This window comes from Psammomys obesus, unplaced genomic scaffold (genome assembly GCF_907164565.1).
Source record: "Psammomys obesus unplaced genomic scaffold, mPsaObe1.curated_primary_1811, whole genome shotgun sequence".
NCBI lineage: Eukaryota > Metazoa > Chordata > Mammalia > Rodentia > Muridae > Psammomys > Psammomys obesus.
The window spans coordinates 3,829,780-3,855,119 of NW_026596125.1; the positions used below are offsets into that span (position 1 = coordinate 3,829,780).

A 25,340-nucleotide genomic window follows, 5' to 3' on the forward strand; every position below is an offset into this window, starting at 1 on the left:
GCCACCCCACCCCAGCTCTCTCATCCATGGAGGAACAGAGTCTGGGGACCTTTTCTTTACTGGTGCCATGCTTATTTTATACCTTATTTCATCTCATTTTCAGGTTCTTTCCACTTATAAAAGTATCTTGAATTGCCCGAACTTTAAGATTACTGTTTATAATTTGTAACACTCTTTTCAGTCGATTCTGCTAAGTCAGAACGAATGGTGACTGTTTCCCTATTCCTATAATCTCTAAAAGTTTTTTCTGCTCCAAAGGAATTTAGAAAGCTCTGGGGGTCTTCCACTCCTTTTGACCATTCTCTTCCGGTGGATAATTACCCTTTTCCTTCTCTATCCCTAGCATTGCTCAATGAGACTTTGTACTAATCTCTGGCGTTTAGGGGGTGAGATACTCCAACCTGTGCATGCGTCAGCACTCCCCTGATGGACAATAGACAGGAGAGCGCTTCTCTGCTTTTTCAGGTTGTGATGAGTCCCGTGTTATTTCCTAACTTCTAACATGTCTGTCTTCTTAGTCAACGATGACAGCGAGGAAGAAGATGACAGCTGGGGGCTGATACCAACCATAGAGGAAATTCCTGAGGATGCAGCTTCGTTGACCATGAAAAGAGAAAACAGCCTTCGCCGAACACTGAGCCGCAGGTAGCCCGCAGTGGCAACTCTGCTTCCTTAGTTCCGCTTGGTCTTTCTTCTAGGTGGACTTTTCCTGAGACACTAGATCTCCCAAACACCCAGCTCTTCCTTTGTTTCCTGGAAGGACGGGGGAAGGACCAGGCTGTGCTAGCCCTCAGCTCCAAATGCACTTCGATGCCAGCAGAGTGACTGTGACAGCTGCTCCTATGAAGACCTTTGGGAACTGTCTACATGCTCAAGGGTGTTTTACCTTCTCTCCCTCAGCTCTAGGTCCAGTAGCAGGCATGTGAAGTCCCTCAAAAACTCCTTGAAAATTAAGAATGTCAACGCCTTGAAGGAAGAGGAGGAACTAGTGAAGGGGCAAAAACTAACTGAGAAGGAATTTGTGGAAAGCGGGAAGGTAAATGACACACACACACACACACACACACACACACACACACAGCACTGCTGGAGGCCGTATGAGGCTTGGAATCTAAGACAAGTTAGAAATCAGTTGAAACTTAAACGTGTATCTACTGGAACAACGTGTCTATTTCTTTGCAAGTATTCAGATGCATTATTTAAGTGAAAGCAGAGACAAACTTTCTAGAAAATCATGTCTCTATGAAGGATGGCTGTTTGAGTCATTCGTATGTGTGGAGATCAATGGAACTACTTTGAAGTGAAATTCTAGGAGCCAGGAAACACCAGTGTATTAGAGCCAGAGCCTACAACTCACATTAAGGAAACTTAAAACCACAAAGTTCAAGGTCTTAGTACCTTCCAGCCCCTCCAACCCAACCTTATGTATTTTTTCCATCACATATAAATGCTTCTTAATAACCTATCAGTGATTTAGCTTGAGCCGTACTTAGCATTGGCATAGTATCCTAGCCAAGTGTAGAAATGCTGATTACAGACAATTACATTTCGTAACCCACTTCTCCAGCGGACATCACTCCCTGACTCAGTCAAAACATCATGACCAAAAGCAACCAGGGGAGGAAAGGGTTTATTTTATCTTACACTTCCAGGTAACAATCCATCACCTAGGGAAATCAAGGCAGGAACGCACGCAGAAGCCATGGAGGAGTGCTGCTTACTGGCTTGCTCTTTTCAAGGCTTGCTCAGCCTGCTTTCTTACAGCACCCAGGCCCACCAGCCCAGGGATGGCAGCTCCCACAGTAACCGGAGTCCTCCCATGTCAATCATCAATTTAAAAACACACCTCAGGCTTTTCAGCAGGCTAATCTGGTGGGGGCATTACTTTTTCAACTGAGGTTCCCTCTTTCTTTTTGTCAAGTTGACAGAAAACTAGCCAGCGCAGTCTTCCTTAAGGTTAAGTTTCTGTAATTCCTTACCCAAAGCCCTCAGGGATAATGTTGATGGGGTTTTTTTGTAGGTAAAGTTCTCCATCTACCTGAAATATCTACAAGCAATAGGATGGTGGTCGATATTTTTCATCGTCTTGATCTATGCATTGGATTTTGTTGCTTATATTGGCTCTAACCTCTGGCTGAGCGCTTGGACCAGAGACTCTGAAAAGTACAATAGCACCAACTATCCACCTTCTCAGAGAGACATGAGAATCGGAATCTTTGGCGCTCTGGGAGTAATACAAGGTATGTCTGATGGCTAGGACAGACATCTTTACAGACTCTGTCTGGACCGCGTACATTGCCTACAACTCAGGGAAGCGTTTGCTGTTGTGTCCCAGGCCCAGACCTTCAGGAGTCTGTGTGCATGGTCTTGACAATATTGATTCTTTTTTCTAGGCGTATTTTTGTTTATAGCAACTATATGGAGTGTATATGGTTGCAACCACGCATCAAAAACATTGCACAGTCAACTGCTGAGCAACATCCTTCGAGCACCCATGAGTTTTTTTGACACGACTCCCACAGGCCGGATTGTGAACAGATTTGCTGGCGTGAGTATCTCAGCACCCGGGGTGCTTACACGCCGACCATCTTCCTAGTTTTGAGAAATGCCAGTGCTCACCTGACCCAGCTCTGCAGTTGCGGTCCTTTGTCCCCTCGGCATGCAAATATCTCTGAGGCGCTTCCCATAGAGTCTCAAGAATCCTGGGGATGACATATCTGGCTTTCAGAAGCTCAGCGTCTAGGGAAGGAGAAAATCATAGACAAGAAGGACTGTGGTTCGGTTAAAAACAGCAATGGCATGTATGGGGGTGTTAGGAAAAGTACTAGCTCAGACCACATGGCAAGGATGGGAACTGTCAGAAAAGGTGAGTTAAATCATTACAGTGAGGACTGTAGTGGGGAGAGGGGTGGGTGGTAGAACTGGGGTGAGGAGGATTTTTCTACAGAAAAGGCAGACTTGATGCTCCTGACAGCTAATAACAGGCATGACAGGATGACACTGTCCTTAACCTGTCTTCATTCCTAAGCTTCTGCCTTCCATGCTTTGGACGCCAGTGAGGTAAGTGAATTCTGGATTGAGATATCAGTGTGGTAAGAGGTTCTCAAATACTGTTTTCATCTGCGCAGATCCAGGGACCACAGGCATTTGGGAATTCATTTCCTACATTAGTTGAGTATTTTCAAAGAGTCTAGTACTATTAAATGTGAAGATGGCTTCCTTCCATGGACTAGACCTAATTCATTTGTTCCTCTAAGTGCACCTGAAATGAAAGTCTCAGGAATCGAGGCAGAAACCAGGCAATTCTGAATGATTCTGAAGCGCCGTCAGCAAAGCTTTTAGCTCTCTGCTTATGGAACAGGGGGAAAAAACGTTTTCTAAGATGTACAGATAGCCCTGGACCACTATTTGTTTGATCTTGCATCAGATACATAACGGGTGGATCATAGTCTACAGTCAGGATCTGAGGACACAGCAATTGCTTTGAAAGTACGTGGGGAACTGCTCCCGTATCTCCTTTTCCTGCATGTCACTAGAAAGACTGCTAGTTAGCCTAAAGAAAAGTATTTCTCAGAAGATTTTTATAACCATTGCAGTGTTTCTTGTGTTGTTATATGTATGGCCCCTCTCTTCAGAAAGGACACAAAGATCTCTCTGTGAGCTACTTGGACTACAGTCAGATTTGCTGACTAGTTCTACATGGAAAAGATTGCTATAATCTTATAGCAAGTTATGATGCAGAGGTGGCTCAGGCCTATGAGGAAATTTGATATGGGGTCTTCTAGAAACAATGACTGAGTCTTAAAGAGAAGAGAGAGTAGAAGAAAAAAAAAGTTGGGAATCTATACTAGGTAAAGATCAAAGTAAAATTCATATAACTGACAGCTACTGAGGAGTTGGCTTTCCTGCCAGCCCTGGACGTGGTGACCATATTTGCTGGTGTAGGGTGGGAGAGGGTGCTAGACTCAAAACTCTCTTGGAAAACTGATGTCCCTGGCCAAATCTGAGAAATTCCATAAATAACTTGGACTTGTTAGTACTCACATAAATAACTAATATATAGATAGAATTAATCCTCTAGGAAAGCTGCAAGAGCAACCCAAGATGTAAGATAGGCTTTCGGAGTGTGTTTCACGCCCTCCACCCATCTGTTCATGGACTCCGACAAACCAGGAGACACATTCAGTCCCCTTCTCTTTTCCCCTTGAAACTCTATGTTTGGCAGAGGAAACAACTTGCCAGGCTATGATGGTTCCTTTAATAGAGGTGAGAGACAAAGCTTGCAGACCAGAGTTTTTAATAAATATATTGAATGCCTGCTATGTGCCAGGCTGTCTATTGGGTATTTAATAGAATTAGAACCTGTCAACTGAGTTGGTTTGGTTACGGAAGGATTTTTTTTCAATGTCTCTAGTAGTTTACAATGTATGGTTTAATGAAGTTGATGAATGAGAGAGTGAAAAATCTACCAAATCTACTGAAAAATCTAAAGATTACTACCACATATTTTGGAAGAATTTGGAAAAGTAAAGAAATCACAGAAATTTGATTAATTTTTGGGGTAATCAGTGTAATCTATAACAAATGGATAGCTTGAAGAGAGTAAATGACAAAGTCCTAAGGAACAAAACAAAACAAAACAAAACAACAACAACAACAAAAAAGATGCAGGTTGGAAACAGGAATATGAGCAGTGTCCTAGAAATCCATTGGCTCACCTTCTCTCTTAATTGTATCTCTAGGATATTTCTAATGTGGATGAAACGCTCCCCATGAGCTTGCGAAGCTGGGTCCTGTGTTTATTTGGCATAATTAGCACTCTCGTTATGATCTGCATGGCCACCCCGGTCTTCGTTATCATTATCATTCCTCTCAGCATCTTTTATATAGCTGTTCAGGTAGGTCTGGAGAAGGCTGGGCCTCCCCTCCTCTCTGCTTTTGAAATCCCTGAGACTCTTCCCTTATGTCACCATTGGTCACTCCTCTCCAGCATCCTTGATGTGCCCAGGAAAGCACAGGGACTATCCAGAGCTCAACTGTCAATATTAGTTAGTGTGTGGATCGCAGGATATGTCACTCTTAACCTGTCCTCCAGAGAGCTTAAGTAGGAAACATGTTTGCATTCAAAACTATTCTGAGGGGTAGGAATATAGCTCAGTGGCAGAGCACTTTGCCTGGCACTTAGAGGAAGAAGTGAGGGGGAAATGGGGAGGGAGATGGGTGGAGAGAGAGAGATTGAGATTACTCTGGGTACATTTTTATAGCTCCATAAGGAGCCCTTTTCTCAGTTAGGGTTTCGATGAAAACACCATGAAACACCATGATCAAAACAACTTGGGAGAGGAAAGAGTTTATGTGTGTTCACAATTCTCAGGTCCCACCCCATCACTGAGGGAAGCCAGGGGCAGGAAATCAAACAGGGCAGGAACCTGGAGGTGGACACTGAGGCAGAGGCCATGGAGGATTCATGCTGGCTTGTTCCTCAGGCCTTCTCTGCCTGTTTTCTTACACCATCTAGGACCACCTGCCCAGGAATGGTATAGCCACAGTAGATGGGGCCCTCTGCATCAATAACTAATCAAGAAAATGCCTTATGGAGACATTTTCTCAATTAAGACTCCCTCTTCCCAGATATGCCTAGGTTTGTGTCAAGATGACAAAAACCAACCAGCACATCCCCACAGATGTGGGGGGATCTTGTGGGGCCAGCTTAGTCTTTTACCTTTGAAAGGGCCAACTACTTGGGGATACCCCTGTGTAGGGGCTACAGGATGTTGTTGTTATGAACACAATCTCAAACGTTTGATTTCACCAATAAAGACTCAGGAGCCAGATGCTGGGGTGAAAGCCTATTAGCTTAGAGAGGCAGATCAAGAGCCAACCCAATCTTCCTCCTCCAGTGTCTCAGAAGGAAAAAGAGACTCTCCTTCTTCACCATCTCAGAAAAACTCTCAACCTGAATGTCCCTCCTTTCTACTTCCTGTGCATCTCTCTATCTGTCCCCTGACTTCCTCTTACTCTCTATGGTTTTTTCCTATGTTCACTCTCTGTCAATTGCTTGTATGCTCTTGACCTAGAGTTGACTTTACTTAATCCTGTTTACAATACCCAGACAGAAAGTTCTTGGATTAAAGATGCGCCACATCACAACTAAAGACAGGTTTTTCTAGTAAACAGCACAATCTCGGGGTTCACAGTGTGATCAAATATCTTTGCCACAGGATGTTTCTAGTTTCTTTGACATGTCTGTGGGTGTTTAAGCTCAGCCTTACAATCTTCCCAGAAGACTGGAGTAAGTAAAAGGCTCCTCAGGCCCAAAATGAAAATTGGTGAGAAAAAAGGAAGCTGTAAAGAGAACTCTTTCCTACAAGTTGCCTTTATTTTTAAAAATATTTTTATTTGGCATGTGTGTGTGTGTGTGTGTGTGCGCTTGTGTGCATTCATGCGTGCGGGCAAAGTATGGAGGTCAGATTATCAGCTTTGCAGAGTTAGTTTTCTTCTTTTTATGTGAGTTCTGGGAATCAAACTCTGCCTGTCGGTTTTCTCAACAAGAGATGCTATCTGCTGAGCCATCTCTCCAGCCCCCAGTAACTATTGTGGTGAACTTAGAGGAGCTCTAGAGTATGGCTATATGACCTTGCATCCAGTGTGGAGTCCTCCAGGTACACGTCCATGTTCATAAGGGCCGTTTAACTGTTCATAGCAAATCTACAAGTTAGGCAGATTATTTGAGGAAACTCTGAGACATGGTATTTTGCCTTTTGACTCTCACATGCTCCAGTTTTTCCTTATACTGCAACAAATTCTTACAGGTTCCAGTAGCACCATAAGCCTATCCACCGTGCTTTTTGCCTATTACTTTGCCTACATTGTCTTACGCCAAGTTTCAGTTCTTACACCCTCAATGTTCCATGCATGTTCAGAACTGTCTCTGCCAGCATCCCATGGAGAGACAGCTTTGGCCACTCCACTGGCCAATCTTCATCTTAACTCAAACTTCAGTGCTCGCTACTATCTTTAAGAGATTTTATTTATCTTACGTGGAATGAAGATGGCCCTGACTGCAAAGCTCCTCCTGTTTAGAAACCCCAATCTCCAAGGCTGCAGTATAGTCTCTCGGCTTTGTCACTCTCCATCCCCCACCACTGCGGTCTTACTGTTTTCTTCCTTATACCTCATCATTTTTTTCTAGCCAGACACAATATTTTAAGGCCCCTTCCTGTTCAGATGTGAACCATAGCAAACAGAAGAAGAACAACAACCACAACAAGAAATAGAAGAACAACAAGAAGAAATAGAAAAGAAATAAAAGAAGAAGGGGGAGGAGGAAGAGAAGAGAGAGAAGGAAGAGAAGGAGAAGGCTGTATGATTCATGACTGTATGACTAATTGGCTCTTGGTTTTGTGTCCAGGTGTTTTATGTGGCCACTTCCCGACAGCTGAGACGGTTGGATTCTGTCACCAAATCTCCAATCTATTCTCACTTCAGCGAGACTGTCTCAGGTCTGCCTGTTATCCGTGCCTTTGAGCATCAGCAGCGATTTCTAACGTGCAATGAGAACAGGGTCAACACCAACCAGAAATGTGTCTTCTCCTGGATTACCTCCAACAGGTGGGGACTCCTTAAGGATTTCCTCAAATGTCTGTTCCAGGGTTCTGCGTGTCTGATATTGGCGTGGGAGGGTAGGCACAGCCAGTGGTATAAAATGCATTCTGGCCACAGGCACACACATGTGTCACGCTTCTAAATAGGAAGTAGAAAGTGTGAGTTTCAGAGTCAGAGCCTGGCTCTCCATCCCAGGTCTGCATTGACCAAGCTAGGCAAATTGCCTTGACCTAAGACAATGTCAATGGCTCTGTTTTTCAATGGTTCGAATACAACGTTTTACAGTTACGGTGAAAGTCACGTGACATTTGTGAGTATTTGGAAACTCAAGGGCCACACAAGTGCTTGATAAATTGAGCATTATCTCTTTGGTTTGGAGACTTGAGATGGAACTCTCCATAGGCATGATATTCCTTTTAGGGTTACAAAAGAAGCAGAGGTTGGAGGGAGGAGAGTTAGGAATTTTTAAGTAAACGTGTTGATGACAAGAACGAACAGGTCACGTGAGCAGACTTGGAATCATGTCTGAGCATGGCAAGCAGTTAGGTATGCCACTGAAAGAGAAACTGATTGGGGAGAGAAAAATCTTCAGATGTTCAGGGCAGGCTGGTGGTATCAGTGTTATTCGGAACACTGAGAGGTTCGAGTTCTTAGAGACTTCCCAAGAGGAAAAAGGCAGAGGAGTAAACCCCTCTGATCATTGTAGTACCTGCTAAGAATTACTGGCACAAATTTAATTAACTGTATCTTATTTGAGAAAGTTAACTTTTTTGGACTGATGTTGAACTATGCATTTCCTGCAAATCCCCATATATTCCGGTTTATCTCCCTGTAAACACCTCATGCCTACCTTGTTTCTACTCCCACTTTCTCAACCTCGAAAAAATCGTAAGGTAACATTGTGGTGAGGGCCGTTTAGCTCTACGTACGGATTCATGGTGCCATGCCTTCCTTGTGCTAACTGAAAGAAATCACCACTCATTTAAAATACAGATGCTTGTCAGGCTGGTGGAACATGCCTTTAATCCCAGCAGAGGCAAGCAGATCTCTGCAAGCTGGAGGCCAGCCTGGTCTACACAGCAAGCTCCAGGCCAGCCAAAGGCTGCATAGTGAGACCCTGTCTCAAAGAAAAGAAAAAGAAAATGTAGATGCTGAACTTACATGTGGTCCTTGAATCAGAATCTCCTCCAAAAGGTCTAGGAATGTTTTGGATGAATTTGTGTGTTACATGTTGAGCATTTGTCCTATGTAATTTTTATAACTTGGAACTTCGGGAAATATTGCGTTGGAGGTATTCCTTTACTTTAGGAGACTCTTCTGGAACCTTTAAAATGCCATTTGTTTCCCTCAAAAATCAATTTAATGGGTTATGAAAATGTTTAATATTTCTAAATCAAAATGAGGTAGCTCCTAAGAGCACAGCGGACCAACTCAAGGCCTCTAAGGAAGTTCACCAGCTCCCAAGTCCCCGGTGCAGACAGGAGAGTAGAGGCTGATGACTCCTCTCCCTGCTTCTCTTTCTCCACAGGTGGCTTGCAATTCGTCTGGAGCTGGTTGGAAACTTGGTTGTCTTCTGTTCAGCCTTGCTTCTGGTTATTTATAAAAACTCCTTAACCGGGGACACTGTGGGTTTTGTGCTGTCCAATGCTCTCAACGTAAGTCTGAACACCGAAAGTCTGGCTAAGGCAATTAATCTTGAACTGAGTCTGAAGTGGACTGAGGCGCCCATGCTTTTTATGATTTTCTGGTCCAGAAGGACTAGCAAGTCTGGTTCAAACCCTGACTCCTTGCCCTCACCCACGAATACACTGCTTCCTGTGTTTAAGGAGGAACCAGTGCCACCTGGCAAAGTTGGCATAACTCTTATTGTGCCAATGACTTAAAAAGACAATTTTTATGTTTCCACTTAAAAGTTTCTTAGTCTTTTGGCCTCCTTCATTGGTTCTAGTGAACAAAGATTATACATTTCCTTGCCAGAATATAGGAGTGATCAGAAAATCCTTTGGCCAAACAACTCCTAAGCTTGCTTTTCTTATATCACAGAACAAGTACAACAAATTATAATAAAGACTCTGACAGAATCATACAATGAATCTCGCTGTAGCAGTCCAGCCCAGCTGGGGGGATAAACGCTGACATTATTGCTCCCCAGCATCCGAGGCCGCAGTTGACATGACCATAGCTATTCTGGACATTTGGCTATCTCCCTGGGCAGCTCTTCCAACTACTGCTCCAAAGGTTTGCTCGGCCATACAGTGCTGTACATAGCACTGTCTTTATTAGAAATTCGTGAGGTGCTGGAGGCAGAGGCAGGCAGACCTCTGTGAATTCCAGGCCAGCCTGGTCTAAACAGTGAGTTCCAAGACAGCCAGAGCTACACAGAGAAACCCTGTCTCAAAAACCAAAAACCAATAAATAGATAAAACAAATTAATGAGGCTCAAGGAAGTTTCTGAGAGGGACCCCCGAGAGTGTTCTTCGTAGTCACTTGGTTCTCTGTGCCAGTTCGTTTTCCCCCACGACAGTCAAGGCAGAGCAGGACACCACTTGAATATTCAAGTATCAGCAGTTATACACGGTCTAAACAACACAGTCTTAGTCTCCATGTCCTGTCCTGCACTGTGTCTCTCTGTCATTCACTCCACAAAACCTCCTATGCACATGTGCAAAGCTCTGATTCTTTTCCTGGAAAAGCTCGCGTCTGGGTAATCCCAGTCTCGTAGACTGGCCTGCACCAGGGCAAATCTTTGGCTAGCGGTTGGACACGCTTGTATGGTAGCAGGGAGGCATCTAGAGTTTGTTTGCGTGAAGGAGGACAAGGGCCCCACGGGTGCCTCACCTTGAAGGCTGAGTGAGGTCAGAGAGAAAAGGCAGCTGTTTTTGGAAGTCTGTTCATTCCCCGAGTCTTTTCTCACGGTATCCCCCGTTTGTAGGGTGCCGTTTATAACAATTCCACAGGTAGCGCTAGGCTTGCAGGCAGGAGACCTGAACACTGGTACTGCTTCACCCAAAGCCCCTTCAGCCCGAGCCTCAGCCCTGAACTACTAACATTCACACTGCCCTCCATGTGAGCACCGTGCGGCGAAGCATTCCACTGCTGCCCAGCCAATCAGCACTGCTCTTGTTTCTCAGCTAGGAGAATAAGAATTAAATAAGAATTTTCTTTTTGATATCATCACAATCCTGAATTTAAAGTCACTGCTCAGTTAACGTTGTGGTACAACTGATTGAGCTGGTTCCTGAGCCGGAGGAGTGTGTGTGTGTGTGTGTGTGTGTGTGTGTGTGTGTTTTGGTGTAACTGTTTTTTTCTTCTATAGATCACACAAACCCTGAATTGGCTAGTGAGGATGACATCAGAAGCAGAAACCAACATTGTGGCTGTTGAGCGAATAAATGAATATATAAAAGTGGAAAATGAGGTGAGAATTATTGAAACTCAGAAGTAGGTCCATGAAATTCTTTTGAGAGGGCATCTTTATTTTTTTCTAGACAGGGTTTCTCTGTGTAGCCTTGCCTGTCCTGGACTCACTTTGTAAACTAGGCTGGCTCAAACTCACAGGGATCCACCTGCCTCTGCCTCCCTGCGTGCTGGGATCACAGGCTTGCACCACCATGCCAGGCTGGCATCTTTAATTTTTAAAAACAATCTTGTGAGGGTTCCTCATTTTCTTCTCAAGTCTCCCATGCTCTGACCCAGAGAACTTAATTTCCTCAAATTTAAGACAAGGAAACTGTTTAATAAATGCTGATGTCCTTCTGGAAATCCATGGAGCAACCTTGTCACATAATTTTTTTGTTGTAGGTGGTTATTAATATTTACTATTGGTTTATCTTCTAGTAAAGCTTGCTGTTTATCTTAAACAGCTGTATAACCAAATCATCACACAGAGACTGCGTTTTTAGTTAACCTAGAACACAATGCTGGGCAATATTTACTCCCTCCTAAGCCTCCAAGCCCTTAGTTTCCTAACACTTAGATTTCCCACATTATACTTGCTTTTTGTGAAATCTTAGGTCTGGTTCATGTTCCACGTCCTCCAAGATCTCTCCTCCAGCTCTGCTCCTAGCTTTCCTCTCACCCCTTCTCCTCCTTCTCCTCCCTCTCCTCCCTCTCCTCCCTCTCCTCCCTCTCCTCCCACTCCTCCCACTCCTCCCACTCCTCCCACTCCTCCCACTCCTCCCACTCCTCTCCTACCTTCTGGCTCCTCCCCCCTTTCCTGTCCTCTGGCTCCTCCCAGCTCAACATTGTGGGCAGTTGCTTTATTTTGTTCCTGTTTACACAAGAGTTGAGACAGGATGCTTAGAATGAGTATCACAATGCAATATCCGGATTGAAACCAGAGAGTTGGAGGTGGGGTGGGGGAGAAATCAGTATTTAAATGAACAAGGGTAAGGTGTATACATTAAAAGAAAACATTATACCAACATTTTTTGTTTTGTTGTTAAATAAAGTTAGAAACTCTCTGGAAGCAAACCCAGTTCACTCAGTTAATGGGCCCTACCGTCCTTCTGTCATACACCCTGAGTGCCACAACAACTGTTTCCTGAGCTGCTGCTGTGCCCAGCACTTTTTGTTGTTTTCAAGACAGGGTTTTTCGGTATAGCCTTGGCTGTCCCTTTGTAGATCAGGGTGGCCTTGAACTCACAAAGCTCTGCCTGCCTCTGCTGGGACTAAGAGTGTGCGCCATCACGCCTGGTTAGGGTCCAGAACTTCTCACCCTTTGCCCTTGGTAGGCACCCTGGGTGACGGAGAAGAGGCCTCCAGCAGACTGGCCCAGAAGAGGTGAGATCCAGTTCAACAACTATCAAGTACGGTATCGGCCCGAGCTGGATCTGGTCCTGAAAGGGATCACTTGCAACATCAAGAGCACTGAGAAGGTGGGTGATACAGGCAGCCCTACTGTGAGCACTTGTAGGCTGAGAAAAGCTGGGCACAGGAGGAGGCTGTGAGGGCCTCATCATCTGGGTGCAGGGAAAGGGTTAGCATTGGATTCCTGTGTAGGGAATCCAACCAGAGGGCGGAATCCTGCCCATTCCAGGGGCTCGTTTCTTGTGAGGGTATAAAGTGTGGGGAAGAACTCAGGAAAGAACTGAGAGGGCGGCAGGCCTGGAGGAGGAGGCACTGTTGAGTATATAGTATAGATGGTTGTCCCTAAGAAGGAAATATCCTAGCGTTTTTCTGAGCCTGTGAGGCTGAGCACCCTCCTACAGAGCTCTTGTTCTCCAAAGTTCTGGGGTCTAATGCAGGAAAATCAATCCATCAACCAACCAATCTAGGCAAGGGGGCTGAGGGCTTATTTCTCACCTGATAAGCCTCTCCTTCTTTCTACTAAAAAACAAAACAAACAAATGACTTAGTTCTCCCTTCGGAAGTGCATGTACTAAGATTCGAGCCTGGCCCCTGAGCAAGGATGGCAACGAAGACTGGGGAGGTACTCCATAGATTTGAACTACAGGCAGCCAAGGAATGCCGGGAGTGGGAGAAACAGTGATTCTCAGGGACCAGCACACCAGATGGTCATCCCTGAAAACATACCTCATACAGACCAAGCAAGTTATCTAAGAATATATGTGTGCGTGTTCAAATGCATATGTACATATATATGTATGTACCGATTAGTGAAAGAGAGGCAACGGATTTGAAAGAGAGCAAGGAAGGGAGGGCTTGGGGGGGAAGAAAGGGAAAGGGGAAAATATAATTGTATCATAACTGCAAAAAAATCAGAGAAGTGATAGAAATGAATGACTGTGTTTTCATTTGTGCTGTGAGTGTGCACACTCATGTACAGGCGTGAAGGACAGAAGACAGCCATTGGCTCAGGTCATCTGGCTTAGCAGCAAATGCCTTTACCTACCGAGTCGGCCCGTAGGTCCTTTATCTCTGCTTTTTAATTAAAAAAAATAAAACAAAACAAAACAAAAAGACAAGCTGTAACTGCCAAGATTAACTGTAACAGCAGCAGCTGAGAGGCTCTGTCTGCATCTGCCAGTCCCTGCTCCCAGCACACAGCTGAGGAGGGCACATGGGAGAGCCATTTTCTCCCTGACTCTGGGACATCCCCCCCCCCCTCGCTAAAACTAAAAGCCACGTTACATGTTTGGTGGGAGGTACTTTTCATCACCTGCAGTTGTGAATGCACAGGCTGAATTTGGATTCTGGGACAACTGCATGCCGAACTAGGCGTAAACGAACTGTCTTCACAGCTCGGCGTGGTGGGCAGGACCGGAGCCGGGAAGTCATCCCTCACAAACTGCCTCTTCAGAATCTTAGAGTCTGCCGGCGGCCAGATCCTCATCGATGGAATAGACATCGCTTCCATTGGGCTGCACGACCTTCGAGGGAAACTCACCATCATCCCCCAGGTTAGCTCTGGAACACTCAATTAAAAATACAGCTTCTGCAGTCGTAGCGGTTACCTTTTCTGTGTTTGCCATTGTCCCTGCTAAGAAACAGTTTACGGGAGGATGGGTTATGTTGGCTCACAGTTTAGGAGGGCCACAGTCCCCGGCGGTGGGAAGGCGTCCGTCCTCACCGAGCAGAGACGGGTGATGGCGAAGCTGTCTTTCCTTTCTCCCCAGCTGAAGGCCCCACCTGGTGGGGTATCTTCCGACCTCAGCTTACCCGGTCTGGATAGTCCCTCCCAAACATGCCCAGGGGGCTGTCTCCCCGACTCCCTAAGACGGTTCCGAATTTTGTGTGTAACGTGTGGCTGCTAGAAGTGACCGGTAGGTGGCAGCAACACGACAGCAGTCAAATAGAGCAGATGATTATTTGGCGTTCCTCTAGCCCACCGCGGTTTGCTGAGACCTTTGTAATTAGCAGTAGCGATTTTGCTGCTGAAGCTTGAAGCCATTAAGCTCTACACTCCCCATTTGATGTGGCTAAAAGATAGAGGAGGGAATTTGCCGCGGGTTCTTGCCAGCAAGCGGAACGGTTATCGTATCAGCAAGAAAGACCTCCCTTTGGCTTGCTCTATGGACCCTGCCAAGTAAGGGTGGCGATGGAGGCCTCTCAGCTCTCAGGGGGTAGAGGCCGTTGCTCCCCTCCGCACTGTGGCCTGGCGTCTGCGGCCAGCCTTGTCTGTTTGATGTTACTTAGTGCACATGTCACCTGAAGCCCTCTTCTACCACTGTCCACCTTATTCTCCCGGGACGGCCTCTGGGGACCCTGGGGCACGCTGCTTTTGTGGTTGCAAGATTTTTTTATTTTATGTGTGTTATGATTACGTTGCCTGTATGTATGTAAGTATGCTGCATCGGGACCTGCTTGTCACAGAGTCCAGATGGGAGCGGAGGACAGCTGTGAGCTGCCGTGTGGGTGTTGGGGACCGAATGAATCCAGGTCCTCTGGGAGAGCAACACGCTTTTAACCACCTCTCCCGCTTCCGGGGAGTTTTCTTTCCTTTTTGGCTAGGCTAGTGGTCAGTAACTGCAGGCATCCCCCGGTCTCGGCTCCTCTCTCTCTCTCAGCGCTGAGCACGCAGGCTCGAGGGGCCACGCTTTATTTTCTGTTGGATGTTTCCTTAGTTTAGTGCGTTCTTTTCTTTGGCCTCGTCAAAATGTAAGATCTGAGATGCCTGCACTTTCTCTTTTTCTGCCCTCTCTTAGTCTCTCTAGCTCTAAGCCAGGAGGTTTTGCGTCAAGGAAGGGATATTCTTTTCATCTTCTAAAGAGACTGGGCAGCAAATCTGGATGCCTACAGGTAGATCCCAGGACGGAGCAGAGCCAGAGCGAACCAAGGACTCCTCTTACCCCTGGGCTTCACCGTCCCTGCAGACAGAGGGCCTCCAGAGGCTCCACCGGAAGCCGGCTTCCTGCTGGAGATCCTCTCGGGCCACTCCTCCCCACTCTCTCCTGGCCATTGCTGACATTACTCCTGACAGCCCCCCACTCTCTGACTCGCAGGACCCCATCCTGTTCTCCGGGAGCCTGAGGATGAATCTAGATCCTGTCAACAAATACTCAGATGAGGAGATCTGGAAGGCTCTGGAATTGGCTCATCTCAAATCCTTCGTGTCTGGCCTGCCGCTTGGGTTGGACCATGAAGTGTCAGAAGGCGGCGACAACCTGAGGTAATGTCTTGTAAGCCGCTTCTTCCACAGGCCGAGGGTGTGAGGAAACTGTCCTTTGTGTTCCTGCACTGAATACTGCCTGGCATGATGGAGTTTACACTGTATGGGTCCAATTCCTAATGTGTAAAAATATGATAAAAATGAGCGTAAAGGGGCTTAAGGAATACTTGGAGAATCTTTTTATTAAACGTGCCCTTTGTGTGGTATTGCTTCACATGACCTTACAAAGGCCACCATCGTGGAGAATCCTAGAAGGTAAGTCTCAACCAAGCCTCAGAAGCAACAGCCAGATCTCTGGTCCACCCTGATCTCTTTGCTATGAAGCACAGACTGGACATGGGGACATGGAAACCACCAATCTAAAGGGGTGTGGGTGAGATTTACTGCCTGAAAAGCTCTTGGGCACTGCAAAGACATCTTAAATTGAGATGGTGACTGAGTTTATAGTCCTAACCTTGATATATGTGTATTTCCTCTATCCTGACATTTCAGGATATGTATGTCCATTAATGTGTGGTTCTGGCATTCTCTCTATGAGAGTTTGGGCCCCCTTCACAGACTGAAGCTGAGCCCTTAGACGAAGCCTCCTGCTCGTGGACAGCTCTTGCTGCTGACCTGACCAGGTACCTCAGTAGTGGGAGGCAGAGCACAAGGCCAGTAGCAGTTAAAGCTCAGGAAGCAGAAACTCAGTAGCTCCAGACAATGGTCTGGAAACTCTAAATAAACCCAGGGAGCTTCGTATAAACACAGAACCCCAGACCCTAGGCCTTCTAATCTGAACCTGTATTTTATCAAGATCCCCAGGGGCTTGTGTGCATGCTGTAACATGAGAAGCTCAGAACCCTGTCTCCCAACCAGACTGAGGGACTCACCCAGGCAACTGAAGTTGGGGTGCTGAGACTGTACCCCAGACCAAGGTAGCTTCTCCCAGGGGGCACGGCTTGGTAGTGAATGTCATCCACCTTGCTTTTCCTTGGCAACAGATACAGGAGCCAGTTAAGTAGCTATTTAGCCTGATGGAAAGGACCACTCAAATACACAGTTGGTAAATATGTATTCACACCTACTATGTGCCGGGCACTGGAGACGCAGAGGCAAACCACACGAGTACCACCCTGGACTTCCAAGCACGTAAAACAGTGGGAGAGACAGGCCTGTGGGAGAAAATGGCAGCACTGTTGCTACTGCAGAGGACACAGGGAACACACAGCAGGATGTGACGGTGACGTGCCTTCTCTTGTCCATGCTGGGAGACTCTTCGCTCTGTGACTTGGGCCTTTACTTCAGCCCTGTGTTTCAGATTTGGTTTAGGGGATTAGAACCTACATGTATTAGGGGAGGGCTGTGTAAATGATGGGTAGATGAGTGTGAGAGAGCAGCCAAGAGCTGAAGTGGCACCTGTTATTATCAAGTGGAGTTGATCCGGGCAGAAACTTGGTGCCAGTTAAGTTAATGACCCTGAGTGTGCCTGAGCTTACATTACAGACAAATACTGGACGTTCATCTTGGGTGGCTTCTCATCAACTGCAGAAATTTCTTACAGAGAATTACAGAACATTAGTCTAGCTACCCCTGTTTATTACGAACCCTAATGACCACAGCAGGAGAGTAATCAGCAAATTCCCAAATTTTTCCTCCACATCATTTCCCAAAGCTCCTTTTTGTGAGAAAGAGGTCCAGCCTTCATTACAGGCTCTTACCAAATTAAAGCTATTTGCATTTTACAAGTATGTTTGAATTCCACATCCATTGCATCTCTCACCAAGACATCAGGCTCATTAGATAGCTTTGTCTCTAATTGAGGCAGAAAGCCTTGAACAAATAATTAGCCTGCGACTGGAATTACACATTAAAATAACGAATGCATTTACCAAGGCCACAAAGAGATGCCACCGGGGCATCCTTCTGCAGGGCCACCCTATGCCTCATGGAGTCAGGTCACACACTGCTGTAGTGAACTTGGGGATGTCTGTGTTGGTTTGGAATCGTCGCTCTCACTGCGGCCAAAGGCAAAGCACTGTTTCTGGGCCGACGTTTTTCAAACTTGCTTTGACATGAAAAGTATCCGGAGTGCTTATTAAAAACGTACAACTCTAGGCTGTTCCCTGGTGGGTGTAAAGGGAGACCCAGAAAACGAACTTTGTTATCAAGTATCTCTGGTAAGTCTTCCTACTGAGGAAGTTTGAAAGACATTGCCTGTGACAGTGGCCAGTGGGAGACTTTGAAGTAGTCTTGGAGCTGGATCATGAAATTGACCCATGCCAAAGCTGTCCCCTGGTCTTTGGGGCTTACGTGTGACTTTTTGTGTTGGCTGCAGCATAGGGCAGAGGCAGCTCCTATGCCTGGGCAGGGCTCTGCTTCGGAAGTCCAAGATCCTGGTCTTGGATGAGGCCACAGCCGCGGTGGACCTGGGGACGGACAGTCTCATTCAGACGACCATCCGGAGCGAGTTCTCCCAGTGCACGGTCATCACCATTGCCCATAGGCTGCACACCATCATGGATAGTGACAAGTGAGTGTGAGAGGGGGACATCGTCATTGCCTGCAGTGACTAGTGAGTGAGGGGCAGAGCGACAGTTACAGACAGTTACAGCGCCAGCCAGAAGCCCAGAGGCGCTTCACAGCAGGAGGCTTGACAATGTCATTTGGAACCCTGAGGCCTTACAGTTTGAATACATTTAGCCATGACTGTACATCAAGCTAATAAAAGCTAATGGGGCCAAGGATAAAATAAGAAACTGTCTTTGCTGAGTATGGGAAGATGGAAGCCCAGTCTTACACACGGCAGAAATGGACATAGAACTTCCCAACTGCCACAGCCTCAGCTGTTCCTACTGTGGCGCCACTGTTTGGAGAGGAAGGAGCTCCCTTTAATCCAAGCATCCCTCAGCAACAAGTACTTTGTAGCAAACGCCACGTCTTCCACTCCTGCAGTAAACATCACAGCCGGTTTCTTGAGGCTGAGGTTCATTCCTTGCTGCTGTTCTGTTGGCTACAGCTTAGTCCTGCTTGTTTTACAGAAAGGGGAATCTCTGGCACGCTACCTTCTAAAGCTTTCCTTTCCTCTTTATTTCAGGATAATGGTCCTGGACAATGGGAAGATTGTAGAGTTCGGCAGTCCTGAAGAACTGTTGTCCAACTCAGGTCCCTTTTACCTCATGGCCAAGGAAGCTGGCATTGAAAATGTCAACAACACGGAACTGTAGCAGCTAGAGGGCTAGGAGAATATTTTTATTTACTTTGTGTGTGTGTGTGTGTGTGTGTGTGTGTGTGTGTGTGTGACTGTCATAGATACAGAGATACATATTTTGTGGCTGTTGCTCAGGTTGGCCTCAAACCGTCTAGGCTCAAGCAATCTCCAGTCTCAGCAATGTAAAAGAGGATCATAAAGAAATATTTAAATAAACAGTATCAGGTACCTTAGAAAATTCTCAGCTGATAGTTTGGTTGTTAGAGTGCTTGACTTGAAAGCGTGAGGACCTGAGTTTGATCCCCAGAACCCATTGTTTTCTCTAAAGTGGGCATGGGGGCCCATGATTATAATTCTACTGCTGGAGAGCCAGACACAGTCACACCTGGGGCTTGCTAACCGGCCGGCAGGGCCTGCTTGGAATATTCCAGATCAGGAAGAGACTCTGTCTCAACAACAATAAAAAAGCAAGGTGGACAGAGCCAAAGGAACAACTGGTCATTGACATTTGGCCTCAACACGTGCATTCACACCTCAAAAAGAACCCTGACCGCCCCGCCTTGCTCATGATTGCTTGCTACCCCCCATTTCCAGAAATAACCATTACCCTGAATCTCCCAGTCCTTTTGCCCGTTGTCTTAGGGTTTACCACCTTTGTGCCTTCAGGCTGTGCATGCTGGTCTATCTGATGTAAACGGATCCTGTGGCTCTACCTTTGTTCAGCAACACGTTGGCAATGTGCCTACACTGTGGTGGTGGCGAGGTGTGCCCACTTTCACCGCACTTTGGTAGCATGGCATTGCGCGAGCAGATCCTACTTCATCTGTTGAGTGTCAGAGCACTGGGGCTCAGCATTCATGCCAGGACATCCTGGCATACTGTGTTTGCTTCTCTGTAGTTTGGAAACGGGGGTGTGAACGGTTTACACATTCATTCTGAGCAGTTCCCGTTTTAGCAACGAGTACAGCTCTCATTTCGGGTTCACTGTGTATGTATCCAGCTTCTGTGGAGGGCCAATGCCTTTTTTGTGTATTTCTGGAGCATTTAAATTTATCATACAGTTCTTAAAATGTTGTATCTCATAGTTTCAGTATCTGGATTTTTTTTCCCTCGTCTATTGGTTTTTAATGCTTATTTTTACTTGTTGATTTATTTTTAATTTAAAAAATTTTAAGTTTAATTTAACGATTTATTTTTAATCTTAAAAAGATGTATTTATTTTGTTTTGTTGTGGGCATGTTTTGCCCACATGCCTGAATGTGTACCATATGCAGCAGAAGTCAGAAGAGGGCTTTGCGTCTCCCTGGAACTGAAGTTACAGTTATGAGCCATCCTGTGGGTGCTGGAATCGAACCTGATCCTCTGCAAGAACAAGTGTTCTCAACCTTGGTGCCACTTTTCCAGCACCCTCACCTGTTGTTTACTTGTAGTGTCTGATTGCCTTGCATGTTGCCTCAGTTTTGCTATGAGCTTCTTGCAATTTGATCTGGGAATATTCTTTGAGGTTGGAGTTAAGTCCGAATTCTTCCTAAGAGAAAATTTGAAGGCTTCTGCCAGCTACCTGGGCTATCACCCAGACCTCTAGGGACTAAATGCTCCACTAAGAGCCCAAACCAAGCAGTCCAGGCAGCTTCAGAGCACAGCCGTATGTAAGACATGGTTTGTGATTTCCAAGTCTCAGGGAGAATCCTTGCCTAAAAAATAGGGTGGAGACGGACGTGGGTTTTTGTAGTTGTTGTTGACCTCTGAATTCTGCATGCCCCATTTACCTGACCATTTCAAGAACAGCTGTTTTCAGGACTTAAGTTTGTCAGAGGAGCCTGTGAGAATTTATCTTGGCTTTTGTCTCTTAGCTGGTGTCCTGTGTTATCGACAGGGGTAGACTTTAAGCTTTCAGGGTTTGGGGGCCTGCCTGCCTTTGCCCCAGCCTCATGGCTCCTTTTAGTATTGGGATGGAGGATCGTTGTATTCTTCCATTTGAGGATGAAATTATGAAGACTCCCATCTATCCAGCACTTGATGCTTAGCGAGGTTCTCAAGGGAGAGTGAGTAGCCAGAGTCTCCTTTGCCCTGGGGGTTGCATCTGTTATCCAAATCGTAGCTCTCCCATGTCCTCTAAAATCTGTGCAGATTAGATAACTGTGGACAGGTTTCCAGCACATGAATGCTGATCAACAAAGCTGTGCAGATCTCAAATTGTTGGCTTAAGAAAGAACACCCTTCCCTGACTCTATAAACTGGCTACATTGTAAATAGTTCATAATTAGTGGCTAGCTTCCAAAGCTAGCTTCTGGAAATGTAGTTCCTACAGCTACAAATTAATATATGTAGATTAAAGATTCTCTCAACCGCAAAACTACCCATTGTGTTTTGTGCCACTGAAAGAACAATTCAACTTGGAGTGCCTGGCATGAGATACCTCCTGAGGTTTTTTGTGGCAAGGGATGGCATTTGAGGATTGATTAATAGAGCACTGCGCCTCTAACACTCTGTCAGAACTAAGTTGTGCCCTTTCTCTCTGCTGCTCATTTGTTCTTTTCGCTTGTTTCCCCGTTCTTTATTGACTCCTTACTCCACTACCATCACCACCATACACCCCTTATCTCTTTTCCTCAGCTCGATTTCTTTTTCACTATCAGATAATCAATTTTTATTATTGTTTTTACCTCATCAGTGGAGTTTTAAGTAACAGAACTTTCTTGTTCTGTAAATTTTGAAAAAAAAAATCCTTATTTTCTTCTTAAACATATTCTGAATCCATACAACTCTCCAGTTTGATTCTTAAAGCAAGTTCCTAGGCATACAGCATTGGAGAAGCAAGGGGAACTTTGGAAACCAGAGGAGCATTTAAGACTGCTGAGAGCAGCTGCCGAAACTGAATGTGCGCTAGAATAGGCAGTGAGGAGGAAAGAGGAGAGCCCAACCAGCTTCCCATTCACTTCCCAAACTAAACCAACACAGGGCTGACCCTGTGTTCTTATCACTGGAGAACTTGGAGTAACAACCAATTCTGTTATTGAACATTTATTAAATGTCTAACATTTTAAAGTAAATATAAATAAAACTTTCTTTACATAAACATTCACTTCTGTCGTGTTGTCAGTTAATATCCCTCACGAGTTTTATTTCAGCAAATTAATTTCTGGGACAATTTTAGATAAGTACTGAGGACTAGAACGCCTCCCCCAAAATGCCACTCTTATCTTCAGTGATCTTTTGGCCTCTTCCTGGCCTTGCTGAGTCTTCTGAAATCAGAAATCATTGTGTTTTAGAATGCAGATGTCTAGGCCATTATTAAGCCCCATGTTGGGTGCCAAATGCAGAGATAATTTATATTTTGGGTTAGCCTTTTCTAACCACCTGCTCTAGCTCCTAAATAAACGACACAGAGACTTATTAAATGTATTTACAAGCTTTAGGCTCAATAACTGGGCAGGTATGCACTTATGCTAATCATTTATGCTAGCCTTGCTCTTTCCCAGCTGTGTGCTCTGACTTATTGCCGTATTGGTCTTGTCTGAGCTGTTCCTGCTACATCAGATCAGTTCCTCATGGCAACATCCTCTCTCTCTCTGATTCTTCTTCTTCCTCCTCTCCCCCAATTCTTGGTACTTACCTGAGACCCCAAGACCAAGAACCAAAGTCCTTCCTACCTGTCTCTGTCTAGAATTGGCTGTCTAGTTTCTTCATACAGCAATCAGAGATAATTGGGAAGCCAAGTTTACACAACATTGGTCATTGTATGTGACAATGCCATCCTCTGGATTGTTCCCAGATCTCTAGGGCCCAGAATTCAGAATTTGAATACACAGAGCACCAGACCAATCCCCAATAAGCTATCACCTTTCACTTTTAAAGCTGGCCTTTCTGCCTCTGCTTTGTAAAGTTGAGGCCAGGCATTACAAATCCTGTTTGTTTGTTTGTTTTAATTTATTTTTATCTCTTTTTTTTTTTTTTTTAATTTACTTTACATCTCAAGGGTGCCCCCTCCCTCCTCTCTTCCCAGTCTCTTCCCCTCTCCCCAGTCAACCTTCCCCATCACATCAAGTCAAATCAGGACTGGGCACATCTTCATCCCCCGAGGCCAGGCAGGGGAGCCCCGTTTTGTTTGTATTTGCATCACATCCTACGGCCTCTGAGTAGGTATCTACTATCAGGAGCTGCTGTAGAAAGACCTAGGGGAGGGGAGCCGGCGGCCCTGCTTCCGCCTCACTCAGCAGAGTCTGCTGCAACAGTTGAGATGAGCAGCAACACAATCACGGAAGCAATTCTTTGTGTCCTTCAGTCACGCCCTCACCAGAGGAGCAATTCCCCTTCCTCACAGGCAGCAGTTGATACAAAGTAACTACACGGATAGTCCTGCACAAACAGGAGCAGTAGGCATACCAATTGGTTGTTTTGTAGGCTCATCCTGCGTGCACGCTTTTGGAAATATCCGAAGAACTGTATTCCACTTAGGCCCTAGGATGAGAACATGTTTAATCACAAAGGTAGACTAATCAGACATTGAGTGGCAATTAGCAAGCATGTGCTTAAACTGACACCGCTTAGACTTACATAACAAAGACCATACTCTACTTTCAAGTGAGGGTTAGGCTTCCATTTAGAATCTCGATTAGCAATAGGCAATTCCACTGGCCTGTTCTCAGGGACCAAGCAGCTGCTTAGGTAATGACCTGCTGCCGCTGCTGGCGCCAGGTGCTCGGGAGTGCAGTGAATAAAATGACCCACCCACCACCCAGCATTCTCTCTGTTCTTAGCATTCCCTCTCGCTTTGCATACCCTCTTTCTCTCCCTCTATTTCCCCCTCCCTCTGTGTGTACCTCTTTTCTGAACCTCCATTCTCCCTTCTCTCGGTGCATACTGTTTTCTCTCCCTCCATTCCCCCTCTCTGCCTTCATGGCTCTGCTCCCCATTTGTTTGTCTGTCTACATGTCCACTTTCCTGCCTGTATCTCTTACTCAGGTCCTACCCCCCCCCCAATAAATCTCTTTTCGTTTCTTTTTTATTATTTTTTTTATTAATTACACTTTATCCCCCCTGTAGCTCTCTCCCTCCTCCCCTACCAATCCCTCCCTTCCTCCTCTTTCTCCACACATGCCCCTCCCCAAGTCCACTGATAAGGGAGGTCCTCCTCCCCTTCCTTCTGATCCTAGTCTATTAGGTCTCATCAAAAGTGGCTGCATTGTCTTCCTCTGTAGCCTGGTAAGGCTGCTCCCCCCTCAGGGGGGAGGTGATCAAAGAGCAGGCCAATCAGTTCATGTCAGAGACAGTCCCTCCTCCCATTACTATGGAACCCACTTGGAGACTGAACTGCTATGGGCTACATCTGTGCAGGGGTTCTAGGTTACCTCCATGCATGGTACTTGGTTGGAATATCAGTCTCAGGAAAGACCCCTGTGCTCAGATTTTTTGGTTCTGTTGTTCTCCTTGTGGAGTTCCTGTCCTCTCCAGATCTTACTGTTTCCCACTTCTTACATAAGATTCCGTGCACTCTGCCCAACAGTTAGCCACAAGTCTCAGCATCTGCTTTGATAGTCTGCAGGGCAGAGCCTTTCAGAGGCCCTCTGTGGCAAGTTCCTAACTTGTTTCCTGTTTTCTTCTTCTTCTGATGTCCATCCTCTCTGCCTTTCGGGATAGGGATTGAACATTTTAGCCAGAGTCCTCCCTCTTGATTAGTTTCTTTAGGTGTACAGATTTTAGTAGGTTTATCCTACATTATATGTCTATATGAGTGAGTATATACCATGTGTGTTTTTCTGCTTCTGGGATAGCTCACTCAGGATGATCTTTTCCAGTTCCCACCATTTACCTACAAATTTCATGATTTCCTTGTTTTTTATTGCTGACTAGTATTCCACTGTGTAGATGTACCATACTTTCTGTAACCATTCCTCAGTTGAGGGGCATCTGGGTTGTTTCCAGCTTCTGGAAAATTACAATTTTTATTACAAATAAAGCTGCTACAAACATGGTTGAGCAAATATCCTTATTGTGTACTTGAGCCTCTTTCAGATATATGCCTAAAAGTGGTATAGCTGGATCTTGAGGAAGCGCTATTCCTAGTTGTCTGAGAAAGCGCCAGATTGATTTCCAGAGTGGTTGTACAAGATTACATTCCCACCAGCAGTGGAGGAGGGTTCCACTTTCTCCACAACCTCTCCAGCATGTGTTGTCATTTGATTTTTTGATCTTAGCCATTCTGATGGGTGTAAGGTGAAATCTCAGGGTTGTTTTGATTTGCATTTCCCTGATGACTAATGACGTTGAGCATTTCTTTAAGTGTTTCTCTGCCATTTGATATTTGTCTATCGAGAATTCTCTGTTTAGCTCTGTTCCCCATTTTTTAATTGGATTACTTGAGTTGTTGCTTTTTAACTTCTTTAGTTCTTTATATATACTGGATATTAGTCCTCTGTCAGATATAGGGTTAGTGAAGATCCTTTCCCAATCTCTAGGCAGTTGTTTTGTTCT

The 25,340-nt window shown here is 45.6% G+C and overlaps 1 protein-coding gene across 2 annotated transcripts in view; it reads left to right on the forward strand.

The window, feature by feature from the left end:
* Positions 1–21,951, forward strand: part of Abcc2 (ATP binding cassette subfamily C member 2) — a 55,039-nt gene extending 33,088 nt beyond the window's left edge. For both annotated transcript variants that reach the window (XM_055591569.1, XM_055591570.1), the window contains 13 exons: positions 519–645; positions 901–1,036; positions 2,021–2,240; positions 2,394–2,548; positions 4,743–4,898; positions 7,412–7,611; positions 9,134–9,260; positions 10,922–11,023; positions 12,339–12,482; positions 13,809–13,967; positions 15,510–15,676; positions 17,994–18,188; positions 18,753–21,951. In XM_055591569.1, the coding sequence (XP_055447544.1) occupies positions 519–645; positions 901–1,036; positions 2,021–2,240; positions 2,394–2,548; positions 4,743–4,898; positions 7,412–7,611; positions 9,134–9,260; positions 10,922–11,023; positions 12,339–12,482; positions 13,809–13,967; positions 15,510–15,676; positions 17,994–18,188; positions 18,753–18,882 (2,018 nt within the window). In that variant the 3' untranslated portion in view covers positions 18,883–21,951. The remainder of the gene's footprint in view (positions 1–518; positions 646–900; positions 1,037–2,020; positions 2,241–2,393; positions 2,549–4,742; positions 4,899–7,411; positions 7,612–9,133; positions 9,261–10,921; positions 11,024–12,338; positions 12,483–13,808; positions 13,968–15,509; positions 15,677–17,993; positions 18,189–18,752) is intronic.
* The last annotated feature ends 3,389 nt before the right edge of the window (positions 21,952–25,340 follow it).